Here is a 13,217-nt window from a genome sequence, read left to right as displayed (position 1 = left end):
TGATGGTTTCACGTGATTCGTTATATCAGGATTTGACTATACTTTGACGCATCTGATGTAGAGACACATGAAATATCTTGAAGCTGATGCACTACTGGAAGTGATAGCTCAATAATATCACCCCTGAACAGAACTTACCTTTGAATGCTACCTTTGGTTTTCGTGCGCGACATATAGTACTTATAGTCACCCTGAGAAAGCGTTTGCCAAGCAAATCTTGATGAGTAAGTGATTGTGCGGTTGAAATCTTGCTTGTGCAACTTCGTCAGCTGCAGTTTATATGCTTTGTGCTTGTTGGCTGGTCCACGTTGCACTTGTCTGCTGTGTCGCTGTGCATGCTTTCCCTCTGATAGCTTGAACAGGAAAGGTGTGTTCGGCTTACCTCTACTCAGTGTTGTGTACTGCACGGCCATTTCTCGTGCACTAGTACGTATTCGAGCAGCCGATGGCCACGCACACGTCGGCATTCTTGCAACAACTCAAATCACATCGCAACAGGGAGAACGCATGCCGAGAGAGACGCCCATCAACTCGTAAATGATGAGCAAGCAATGTGCCTGGCTCTCTTGGCACAAAATGGCACAACTGGGAGATCAACAGTTGCGTATGGTTCTTCAATATTTGCCATATCCGAACTGCAACCGCTTTGCTGCCTGCCAGATACATGCGTCGTCCGCATAGGCGCTATTTAATAGCTGATAATAACAAAATTAGGCAATTACCAGACCTGTGGCTTTGCCAAGATTACTTTGAGAGTATACGCTAGGCATGTATAGTCAATTTAGCCCAAGTGAAATTTTGTTGCAGTTGGCATTTAAAGACAAATACCATTGAGATAGCTTCCAATGTGCTGCATGCGAGTCTGAAATTGATGTCATATGCACCCTATTGGTAGCTGTGTGGCGACCCTTTATGTGCAGCTAAGTTAAATTTGTTCAATGGTTGCTAGACTTCTGGCTTTGCTGCAGTCACTTTGGTAATGTCTGCTATCCATTTAAAACAAATTGAACTCAAGTGAGATTTCGTTGCAGTTGGCTTTGAATACCCGTTTACTGATTGTAAAGTCAGTTCTTCCACAAGGCCAGAAGAGGCGGCCAAGCTAATGGCAGTGCAGTGTCTCACAGTCAGAATGTATGTGCACCGTCTCGGCACCTTGTTTACATAAGATGGAAAATGCAGACTGGCTCTCGTGATACAACTGTGTGGAAAATTTGGTTTGGTTTGGTGCTTATGAGTGTGGCTCAACCCGCTATGGGGGATCGGCCATGAATCGGGTGGCAGTAGGTCGGGTGGCACTCCGGTGGCTGCTGCTTGCGGCGTGGCTGTGCGGGCCCCATATCTTGAAAGCGATCTGCAATGTGGACAAAGTGTGCTGAGTGCCGCTAGCTTTGTATGCACTGTGCTTTCGACGTTCAGTTTGCATTGAAGTGAGAGACAGCACGAAGGTCGATGTGCTCGCTGCTGCTGCCACGCTTCTTCACTCCAACGGTTTGACAGCAACTTTCCGCGATCATCGAGCGAGACGTGTTCATGTTTACCTGTGCACGCATGACACCGTGCTTGTTAATTTAGTTAGTAAGCGAATGTTTACAAGTTTATATGGCTGATAAAACTACTATCCTTACTTAGCATAGCTGTCTACTAATTTGCTATTGCAATCGATGCTTTGCCTCTCAAGTAAAACTGCGACTTTTTTTTATTATTACTTTGGACTTTTGTCACTCACTCTTTGCAATAACATTGTTACACGTTGCGACCAATGTTTAGGAGTGGGGCGTTTCGGATAAAACGGACATATTTTGTCAGATTATTAGGGTCCGTTGTAACAAGTCTACTGTATATAATATTGGTTTCAATTTGAATTTCAGTATTCATAGTTTTGAAAGCATGTACAATCAACAGTTTCGGTGAGCAAGTCGCATTGCCATAGCATGGCTCATAGCCAAGACAAGCCAAAAACTACACATTTTTTAAACGGACTGTCTACTTAAGTATTTTGTAGCGCAATAGAAAGCCTACCATTTGAAGCGTTTAAATGTGCAGCGGTTTCTCTGGAAAGCAAATAGAAATACTATTTAGAAAAATTTTTCTATCTCTGTAGTCTCTTCTTAAAATTGTATGGGCACTGACGATAGTGATAAAACCTGATGTCTATGACGTGCTTCTGGCTCGCAAAATTGCTTCTGCTGTCATTTAGCCTACAAGAGCATAGCCTTTAAGGTCCACATTCAAAACGCAGAGGGCACCACCCTATAAAGTGTGGATTTGGACACCACCTATTACTGGACGCTATGGCAATCTTGGAGGCCATGCATCAATGCAGCACTTAATCAATGCACAGCTTGGCTATCAGGCGAAGGAGATATGCGAGACATACCATATAAGAAGGAAGGCACTTGATTGTGTCAGCGGTACCTCAGTTTAGCTGCGCAACAGTGAGATGAGGTTTATTGAAGAGCTTAATTAGGTTGCATGTTGCCTGAACAGAAAGTTATTTTTGGCCTTTTTGGTTTTGCCGCACATGTGCAATTGTGTATTTCTGGACTGTACTTACTTGTGGTCTTTGTGTAATAAAGGTTAGTTGCAAGTCTGTACCTGTCCTTGTGTCATGCTCTCTCTGGTTGTTGGTTCCTGCAGTTTAAATTTTTGCTAAATTGAAGAGTTTTTAAATTACGAGATTTGAAGGTTAGCTTTTTGCTGTTGTTTTTCAACTTGATCAGAGCCTGACTTCTATGCCAAGCTGGCTGGCAGCATAGCACCTGAAATATATGGACACGAAGATGTCAAAAAAGCACTGCTGCTTCTGCTTGTAGGAGGCATCGACCGCAACCCAAATGGCATGAAGATTAGAGGTGAGTTCAGTTTTTTCATTTGATACTTCAGATCTCTTGCTTGTGTACATGCTACTTGTGGTGAAATCAGCAAAGGGATATCGGTGCCGGTCTGGTTCGCAGAGTGTTTTTTCATTTCCCCTCTCTTCTAGGCAACATCAACATTTGTTTAATGGGCGACCCTGGCGTGGCGAAGTCACAGTTGCTGTCTTACATTGATCGGCTTGCGCCAAGAAGTAAGTTCAGGTCATGTTGATTACTTCTTAATAAGTGCCCTGCGTGCCACTGCATTCAGTGGCCATTAGGCCACATTTAGTTTATTATTGTGTCATTCCATGAGGATTTCAAAGCAATGCTGGGAAAAAACAAAACTTTAAATTCTTGGGAGTGCTAGTGCAAAGCTTCTGATGTCATAGGTGGAAACACACGATATAGCCAAGTGCTTTGTGATTTTTATAAGTGCTGGTTTCATGCCAGGTTAGAACCAAATGTGACTACTAGATACCTAACATTTTCAGCAGGTGCATTTTCTATAGGCTCCAAATGTGGCAGTTAAAATGTATAAATTTTTACTGAACCAGGGGCGCTATTCCATAAGAGCCCACCTAGTAGACATGTCCGTTTCATCTGCTTCTCAAGTGCCGATTGGCTAGGGTGGGCTGTGTGTTCACAGCAGCCAGGTGCCACAGCACTTCAGCAGCAGACGAAATGGACATGTCCACTAGGTGGACTCTTACATAATACGTCCCCTGGGTGTAGTTATTATGTAGCAGAACTATAAAAAAGGTTGGCTCTGTAAATTTATTGCACAATTAAATGCACCAAGAAGCAGCAGAATGTGTTAGACAAGTGTGCTGACACTTGCTTTCGGATCTGTTTGATTTGTGCAAGGGGTGTTGCAGTTTTCAACTAAATTGTATCATGGAGCGTGCCATTCAGGCAAACTACATGAAAGGCGTGCTTGAAAGTTGCCGTCTCCTTTCTCGTGATACTGGGAAAAGGTCATATGGTGCTTCTGCACCATGAATTTATTTATGATACTGTTCATTAATACAAATGCATCTGATGACAATTGCACACTTGACTATTTTTGTTTCGCAGGCCAGTATACAACAGGTCGTGGCTCATCTGGTGTTGGTCTGACTGCGTCCGTCATGAAGGACCCACTGACAGGTGAAATGACACTTGAAGGAGGTGCACTTGTGCTGGCCGACCGGGGCGTTTGTTGCATTGACGAGTTTGACAAAATGATGGACAGTGATCGTACTGCAATACATGAGGTCATGGAGCAGCAGACCATCTCTATTGCTAAGGTGCAGCCATCTACTTGTCACCTTTGAAGCTGTTCTGTTTCCTTTCTTTATTACTGCTATGCTACCTTTAAATCGTTCTCTCAGCACTATTAAAAGTTAAATTATGGGGTTATACATGCCAAAACCACTTTCTGATTATGAGGCACGCCGTAGTGGAGGACTCCGGAAATTTCGACCGCCTGGGGTTCTTTAACGTGCACCTAAATCTAAGTACACGGGTGTTTTCGCATTTTGCCCCCATCGAAATGCGGCCGCCGCAGACAGGATTCGATCCCGCGACATCGTGCTCAGCAGCCCAACACCATAGCCACTGAGCAACCATGGCGGGTCAGCACTATTACTTGTGACGCTGGGTGAAATGTTTAGTTCTCTGATGCTCTTGTGCATCTTGTAATAGCTTTAGCATGAATGAATGCTTAAATTTAGGTGCACATTAAAGAACCCCAGATTGCCAAAGTTATTCTAGACTCCTCTGCCACAACATGCCTCATAATCATATTGTGGTTCTGGCACATAAAACCCTAGAATTTAATTTAACTTTTAGCATGAAATAATTTTGTGTTCTGGCTAGAACTTTTTGTTTTCTGAGTACGCAAGTGTTCAGTAACCAAACAAGGCTCAACTTAGGCTGTCAACTTTCCTTGCATTAGGGCTGTTTACAGTCAAAACCTGCGATAACGATATGCTGTGACTACGAAATTGTTCCAACAACAAAATATTTTCGCATCCCCAGCAAATGCCCATAGGATTGAGAACAAGATGTCATTGTGCTACAATCCATCAGCAACAAAATTTGCCAGAACGTAACCCCGCATATTACCTTCTCGCGCAAGGCTAGTGGCTTCCAGAATGTGCTCAAATGCAATTGCGTAGCACTAAAAAATTGTGTAACCTACCACCTCATTGCGCGTGCGTGGGCAGCACCATTTTTGTTTACAAAAGCGACCAAGCGCCAGAAGCAATTGTGCCAAAACACGTCATGGCTGCTGTCTTCGTTTGTTGATCGCCCGTTTGAAGCGGCCCATGTATAGCTACCGCCATGTAACAATTGTTTTTGCACACCTAGTGCAGTGCATAATGTGCGCCTCGGCTAGAAAAATGCAGCAAAAACAAGGGAATTCATGTCCTACTTACATGGAATTGTTTATAGCGGTTGCAGCGTAAAGTGCCATACATTGGGCCGTGATTGAGCAGTCGCCCAGGAATATGCATTCCTTGCTTCAAGAACGCTAGTTTTGTTGCCACCCCATGAGGCATTGTGTGCGGATTCGGCGCCATATGTGAATTTGGGCGAAGGGCTGTAATCTCGATCGACTGCCTTCGGGTATACGAGATACGATCACTTTCACACTTGGCCCCGGTGCATCGGTGCCTATGGGCGACAGCATGCGCTGGAGAAATGCGGCTGCATGATTGGAGTGCTGTTGCTCTGCGACCGCGGTCAAGTTACACAAAATCTCTCAAAAGTGATCGTATTTCCGAAAGCAATTGACCAAGAATACTGCTCCACGGCAGTGCTGCCACTGCTGATCAGCGCATGCGGCTCTATATCCTCAAACAAGCTTGCCAAAGTAGGCTAACGGAATTTCGACTGTAATGTTTTGGTCTGCGATGCATTGCGTATCTGTGCTGTCTCATTTCGCAACAACGAAATTCTTGCAAAAGAGATTTTTTTTTCGTTCCCGCTGATTTCATTATTGTGAGGTTCAATTGTAGTATAAGGAAAGCTGTCGTTGCAGCAATAGTGTTCGATGCTTCGTACCTTTTTATTGCTTGCTGCAGGCTGGCATTATGACAACTCTGAATGCACGCACGTCCATTCTGGCTGCAGCCAATCCTGCATACGGTCGCTACAACCCAAAACGCACCATTGAGCAGAATGTTCAACTGCCAGCTGCGCTTCTGTCACGTTTTGACCTATTGTGGCTCATCCAGGACAAACCTGACCGAGAAAACGACCTCAGGTGTGTCTAGTTTGCCTATTGTGTGTAACAAATACCAGAGCAGTTTTCGTATACTACCGTGTTTACTCAAATCTAGGCCGGCCCCGATTCCAAGCCGACTTCCGAGTGCCCGAGGCCAGAAAAAAAATAAAAGGAACTTGCCTCGTATGTAGGCCGATAAAAAAAGTGAGGACAGTGTTCACAAAATGAAAACAGCTTTTCTTTAATAAGAACATGCTGAACTCACTCTACATCATCGCTGCTAGCCTCGTATGCTTGCATACGTGCGCGCCCACACATGTGCAGACAGTGCGCCACGGCTCGAATGCTTCGAAACGCAGCACGATCTTGGTGAACAGCTCCTCTCTGTTATCGTGCACTTATCTTCATTATCGCTGTCATCTCGTTGCGGCACATGCAAAAAGCGTCTCCCGTTGCCCCCTCCAACGACGGATGTTTTTTTCATCGATGCTGAAGGACCAGCCGTCTTGAATGTTTGACAATGCCTCTGCAGCTAGCACAACGTTTAGTTTGAAAGTCGCACTATAGTGGCATCGCCTGGTTTGTGCCATTACGGTAATGCCACGCCACACGCTGATATGACACAGGTCAAAATGGTGACATCGCTTGTGTGCTTCATTTGGCTTCTGGTGTGGCTAGTAGCAGCTGCGATACTGACTATTCTAGACGGCGCTAGCTATGTACCATATCAATCATTTTCGTTTACAAACTGCCGTGTTTTTTAAAATCCTCGAATCTAAGCCGACCCTAGAGTTTGCTATATGATTATTTGAAAAAAAAAAAAAACGGCCTAGATTCTAATAAATACGGTATATTTTTCTTGAATTGTGGCACACTATGCAGCAATGAATGGGGCTTTATTAAAGTTTTTACATAAAATAGACTTCCGTTTATTCAACTCCAGTTAAATTTTTTGCGCCTGACTCTATGGGGACCCAAATAGCGTACCCTTGGTGGCAGCGTGCGTCTCGGTGAAGCTTAGAGGACAGTGAATGCGTTGAACACAAGCCATTTCCTATTGAAAATGTCTATTTTTAGCCCGTCCTAAAAAGATTTTCAAACAATAACAGTAGTTCACAATGTCTGATTGTAGTACTTATCTGATTCTAACGCAGACTTATTTTTTGCCCCAAGAACATCGGGCCGAAACGAACAGTTGCAACGTTCGTATGCTTTGCCGCTCTCATTGGCCTCCTCTGTCTATGGCACACAGCAAGTCATAAAGAAGCAGTCCAGCGCCGATACTTTCCAGGGCACAAAATATCTGCCTTGCGGCAGCCTTTGTAGCGCACATTTTTTCTCTAGTGTGGTTGGGTTATATGGTTGTATTTCAGCGAAGCTGACTTTAGGAAACCAGCCGCCACTGCGCAACATGTTAGACTGTAGGCCCCCCCCCACCTTCTTTTTTTTTTGCTAAAAATAGGGTGCGATAGATTTCTACTGTGTTTAGGAGTTTCGATGTTATATCTGTGTCAGTTGTGTGCTTTGGATACATGGAAAGCAGGCACATCTTTGATTTGAGCAAGTATTGCCAAATGAGTCACCTCTGTGTTCTTATATTTTTTCTGGATTTTGCCTAATTCGACTTGCTGGATCATTGTGTCAGCTTCGCCAGTGCTGTCAGGGTCAAATTAACGGAAATCGTCTTTATTTTTGTGACATTTAGAGGCTTAAATGTTCTGTTTGTGCAGGTACTTGATACTAGAGAACCCAGGTAATTTTCTCAATTGTTGCATTTGTGCAGCCACAGCCTATATGCTCCCTTATGCTGCAAATCAACTTTTTGGGAATCCACAAGGTGGACTTTCATAAAGGTGAAGCACATTAAAGAACCCAGGTAGACAAAATTAACCAGAAGACCCCCACTGCAGCTTGCTTATAACCATATCTTTGTTTTAGCATGTAAAACCACATAATTTAATTTTTAATAAAAGTGAAAATTGCTATCCGCCTGACAGTAGCGTGAAGCTAAAAATAACACGTACTTTGGAGCTTCATGCTACTGTCAGGTGATAATAACATCCCCTTTCATGAAACTACCCACACCTTGTGAATTCCCACAGAACTGATTTGCCATATCTGGTGTCCCTGTGCTTCAAGTTGCTGATTAAGTTGGCCTCGCGCTACATCCTTCTAGCCTCCTGGTTAGGTCAGGTCGGGTGGGCTGCCTTGGAAAGGCATCACTTGGATCTTCACTTGGATCCTTGGACAAATTCGTCTTGCACTGCAAAGTTTTCTTTCTAAGAAACCATGGTGTTTTTCTTTTCTTTTGTAAATTGTGCCACTGCCAAGTGAATTACAATGTTCTCTTACATTGTCAATATTATATGGTAAAACCCTCATTATAACGAAGTTAAAGGGAGAGCTGTTATATCCATTATTGTGCTTTTCTTTAATATACAGAACTTTAGACACGCATAGAAGAAGGTGGCTTTGAAGCCCATGGAACCCTTGCATGGCCACTTGCCACTTGGCTCGTCCGTAGCGTTATGAAACTGGCGAAGCGGTCGAAGCAAATAGCTTGCACGTTGTGACGCGACCAAAGTCTGTCGTGTTCAAGCAGCACACGGCACACTGACAACACAGATAATCCAGACTGATCCACCGCTCACACGTGGCTCCGCTGTGTGACTGAGGAGGCTAACCAGCTTGGTTTGGCTTGGCTGACTCTGGCGTCCAAGATTGCATTGGTGCTGATGTGATCTTGGAGGTCATGCCTAGCTGCACCAGCCTGTGCGGTGTGCCACATTGAGAGAAGTGGATGCACTGGTTTTTTGCACCGCATTACACAAACAGTAGTTCACCATTGCCATTGTGCTTCTCTTTCTAATGTGCGTCGCATAGGCTAATGCAGGTTGGGAACAGCTAGGCTTGGCCTCCGAGATTTGCATTGGTGCAATCTCTGAGGCCATGCCTAGCTACACGAGCCTGTGCGGCACCACAATGAGAGACAGAAGTGGGATGGGAATAATGAGCAGCTGCTTACGTGTAGCTACGCAAACTGAAGTATGCATGTAAGTTTTGCCTAAAACATTGTACTGTGCAGCTCTTGTCATTAATTTCGCCATACCATCCTGCTTCCTTTTCACATCCTATCTGCATTGGTTCCCTCAAACCCTTTTCCCAGAGTGGAGTAGCAGGCTAGAAGCACTTCACTCAGGCTGACCTCTCGACATTTCTGCCATTAAGGAGCGCTCTCTCTCGGCAGTGAAAAACTCCATTGTTGTCAATGGGATTTTTTTACATCTGCTCTGAATGCGTTCTGACACCCGTGGCAAAAAATATATCTTGTGCAGAAGGGTCGGGTATTTTTATGCGAAGCATAATACTAGAGCTCAACCCAGCTCCTCAGGCGCGCCGGTGTCGCCTTCAATACCACGTGACACCGTGACGTCACGACAGAGGAGAAACGGTGCTCCAACTCGCGCCGTCGCTCGCGGCGTCGCCTTCAAGGCTGACCACGTGACACCTTGACGTCACGACAGAGGAGAAACGGGGCTCCAACTCGTGCCGTCGCTCGCGGCGTCGCGGCGGTATATAAGCAGCTGCGCTTGCCTCTGCTAGACACTCACGAGGTGAGATGCCTCCTGGAGACAGAGCTGCTCGTTGGAATGAGAAGTGAAGGTTGCAGCATGCTACAGAGACTGTTTCTAGGTGGCTTTGCTACGGCGCAGCGACTACGCGTCCCGCAACGGACGCGGTGAGCGTCGAGAAACGCAGCGTTCGGCGCGACAACGAAATGTGCGCCTGAGCAAGCGCCGCACGCCTGAGCCGACGCCGACGACACCGGCTTTTCTGTGTCACGAGCTCCTTAACGCTGTCGTGTTAAAATAAAGGCTAGTATGCTTCGCATCCTGTTTAGTTTTGGAGACAAATCTAGCTCGTTATATTCATAGGCAGGACTATTTTCCTTGGTTAAACTTTGTTATATTGTAACGTAGGTTGAAGGTGGAGGCTAGCAAAATAGACGCGGTGTCTATACTGGCGGACCAGAAGAGAATTTGCAGCTGACGCGCTTCGTCTTCATGGTGCCAGCCTTGCGCTTGCGTTCCTGCGGTGTAGAAAACCCTCATCCTTGTGTCAATATCCCATTTCATTATAACGAGGTCCAAATGTATTCCTGGCTCTTATAATTTCCTTGCTCTTTTTTATGTCCCATTAGAAATTTATCGTTGTGGTTCTATTGTATTTAACAGCATCACTTCAGGGCACCTTTAACAAACATAATTTTATTTGTGATGAACCCTTTCAAACCAGAATGGAAGCTCCACCATATGGTTTAACTTGCTGTTGACTGTTGAAAGCAATGAGCACTGAAGCAAACTTGTCTTGTGGTGTCTACATTGTCATTGAACATGTACTGATAGCAGCTTAAGACTCTTAAGTGCACCTGGCAGCAGCATAGTTGAGTCAAGCATTAGCAGTATTGAGCAGCTCTATGGTTGAAAATGGCCAAGTTGAGGCTTCAGCAGCAGCTGTTGGATCTCCTCGCCTTCCGAGATGCTTTCACTGACAAATGTTAAAGAGAAGCAATCAGTTTGAAGTGTGAGGCTCACAAGTTGTATAAGTGCTGTCTGTTTTCAAATTGCACCACAGTTATACAGCAGTGAAAATGACCATGTACTGGCACTGTTTCTGCGTTGACAGAATGAAGGTGGTGGTTTGATACGTCAAACTTCCATTGATAAAAAGTCGCATGGCCGTCCATTTTTCTCATTTCATTTGAGTACTGTGCCAGAGATATTGCTTATTATGCCTGAATCCTTAAATATGTTTCAATGCTATGCTCTTCTTTGCATCCCTCTTCTCAGATTGGCAAACCACATCACTTTTGTGCACAAGAACTGCTCAGAGCCACCACAGGGTACCCATAAACCACTGGACATGCGTCTCATGCGGCGTTACATTGCGCTGTGTAAAAGCAAGCAACCTGTGGTTCCTGAGGAACTGACAGACTACATTGTCAGTGCATATGTTGAGATGCGCAAGGAAGCACGTAACAGCAAAGATGCTACCTTCATGTCACCCAGAACATTGCTTGCCATTCTACGCCTTGCCACTGCTCTGGTATGCACTTTCTCATGGTTTCTTTTTTTTTAAATGTGTGTCTGTCATGTATGTTGGCTTCTGAATAATTACCTTGAGCATCCTATGACAAGTTTACTGTTATGTAATGAATGGTGTCTCCTGGCCAAAGTGATAATTTATTACACCTGCTTTCTCGGAGACAAGTGAGCTCCCCTCTCAGTAATTAGTGATGGATTGTGTGCAGCGGAATTTTCGGAATGGGGAAAACTTAGGGCAGACCTTGTTTTGTTGTCATCTGATAGTTGTGACTGTGATACACTTTGGTCTGCAGCCAAATATCGTGCTTTCTGTGCCAGTGATGGAGAACAGTGTTCAGGAAATTGGTGTTGTTCAGCACGTTTCATACAAATTAAAACTCCAGAAAAGGCCATTTTCACAAGTTGGTCTTTAGCTGTCTCAGTCAAGAGTGCTCCAAAATATTGGATGTAATAAATTACAACTTTGATTGAAGACATCGGTCACTTTGAAGTTAACGCAACCTGTTGCAGTGCTGTCGAAATTTTAGCTTTTAAGCCTGTACAAAATCTTTTAAAAATTTAATACAATGGTATGGAGGACATATTTTGCTTAAAAGTTGCATTCTAATTTGTTTAACAGGCCGGGTTTTTTTCGTAGTCTTTCAGTTTTCCTGGCTGTAGCCAGCCTTCTTTTAGAGTGAGAAGAGTGCTTGCCTGAATTCTTTTACATGCAGTGCATGTTTGTTGCTTTTGTAGAGACAGTCTGGCATAATATAACATATAAGTTCGAACTTTTGGAAAATGTGCATGTTTGAAGCGGCATGATACTTAGGTACTACATCCTGTTACTGTAGGTGTTTGCTTTTACCAGCTGTTACCTGCTGTAAGTTTTTGTACTCTGACCACAAAAGAAAGAAATCTGCTTACTTAAAAAGTCTCCGAGATTAGCCACTGCAAATTTCTATTAGTATAATTAAACCTCGATATAACAAACTTCAACATATCGAAATTCTCAATATAACGAAGTATGTAAGTTTTCATAACCTCTTGTTCATAGAAGACCATGTATTCAGAACCTCAGTATATAAAGTGTGTTTCTGCTATTTCAATATAACGAAATTTCACTTCCACAGCAAAGAAATGCCGAGACAATAAATGGAAACTTCCGCACAGATGGTCAAACGATTGAATTACAAGTGGCTGCTTGAAAATGCACCTCTCAAATCGCGTGACCCGACAAGAGCAACCGCCGAAGTAAAGCCGCATAATGTTTCGTATAAAGTTCAAGTGCAGTAAGATCATATTGTGCCCCACACACTTTGTGCTTTAGGTGCGATTGAAAGTCTGCGAAGGTGAGAAAGAAAGATGCTGGCTTCACACACGAGTGCCGCCACCCCAGAGAAAGAGAGGGAGGGGAGCAGGCTCGCGGTAATGCGATTTCTGGCGCATGTTTTGGCCGTGCCTGCACATGGCTGTAAGCATGGCTGAGTGCATACACAGCTGTGCACCCTGCTTTATAGGTAATCTGCCGCATGTGCAAAAAGTGGCCATGCCAAGACGGTGTAACACCATGTAAGCTATCTTTCCGCATGCTTAGTATTGAAGGTTGCATAAGTTGCTAGAGTTTCGGTGACCCGTTGAAGCGAGAGGCAGACGAAGCATACACTCCCGTCCTGCTGCTGGCGCTTTTCATGGTAGCGTCATCACAGTACGTGCGACGCTATCAGCCTTGGGGCCAAAGTGAATGCGAAAGCGTAGTTCGTACCGCCTATGTGAAGATATCGTCAGCGCAGCATGAAACTGTATCATTTGTCGCTGACTCTCATATTCACCAAAATTAATTATTTTCTCATTCAAATTTTATTTTTTGAATTGCCCGATAATTCAGAACATTCTGCAGCCCCTTTCTGTGCAAGAAAATTCAATTGGTGACTACTTACTTGCACAAGAGGTCAAATTTCAATACAATGAATTTCAACATAACGAAGTAAATTGCCGATTTTACCTTCTTCGTTATATTGAAGTTTAACTGTATTTGGATGGCTCTATAGGTGAATCTTGCAG

At 44.3% G+C, this 13,217-nt stretch overlaps 1 protein-coding gene across 1 annotated transcript in view; it reads left to right on the top strand.

Moving 5' to 3' along the window:
* The window catches only part of Mcm7 (minichromosome maintenance 7), a 59,691-nt gene that overhangs the window by 36,735 nt on the left and 9,739 nt on the right, over positions 1-13,217 (top strand). The window contains exons 9-13 of the mRNA XM_065438696.1: positions 2,721-2,852; positions 2,984-3,067; positions 3,933-4,144; positions 5,927-6,108; positions 10,920-11,175. Coding sequence (XP_065294768.1) covers positions 2,721-2,852; positions 2,984-3,067; positions 3,933-4,144; positions 5,927-6,108; positions 10,920-11,175 — 866 coding nt within the window. The remainder of the gene's footprint in view (positions 1-2,720; positions 2,853-2,983; positions 3,068-3,932; positions 4,145-5,926; positions 6,109-10,919; positions 11,176-13,217) is intronic.

Source organism: Dermacentor albipictus, chromosome 1 (assembly GCF_038994185.2).
Source record: "Dermacentor albipictus isolate Rhodes 1998 colony chromosome 1, USDA_Dalb.pri_finalv2, whole genome shotgun sequence".
Lineage (NCBI taxonomy): Eukaryota > Metazoa > Arthropoda > Arachnida > Ixodida > Ixodidae > Dermacentor > Dermacentor albipictus.
Note: the sequence above shows the minus strand (reverse complement) of the source record. Positions and strands in the feature narration are given on the sequence as shown.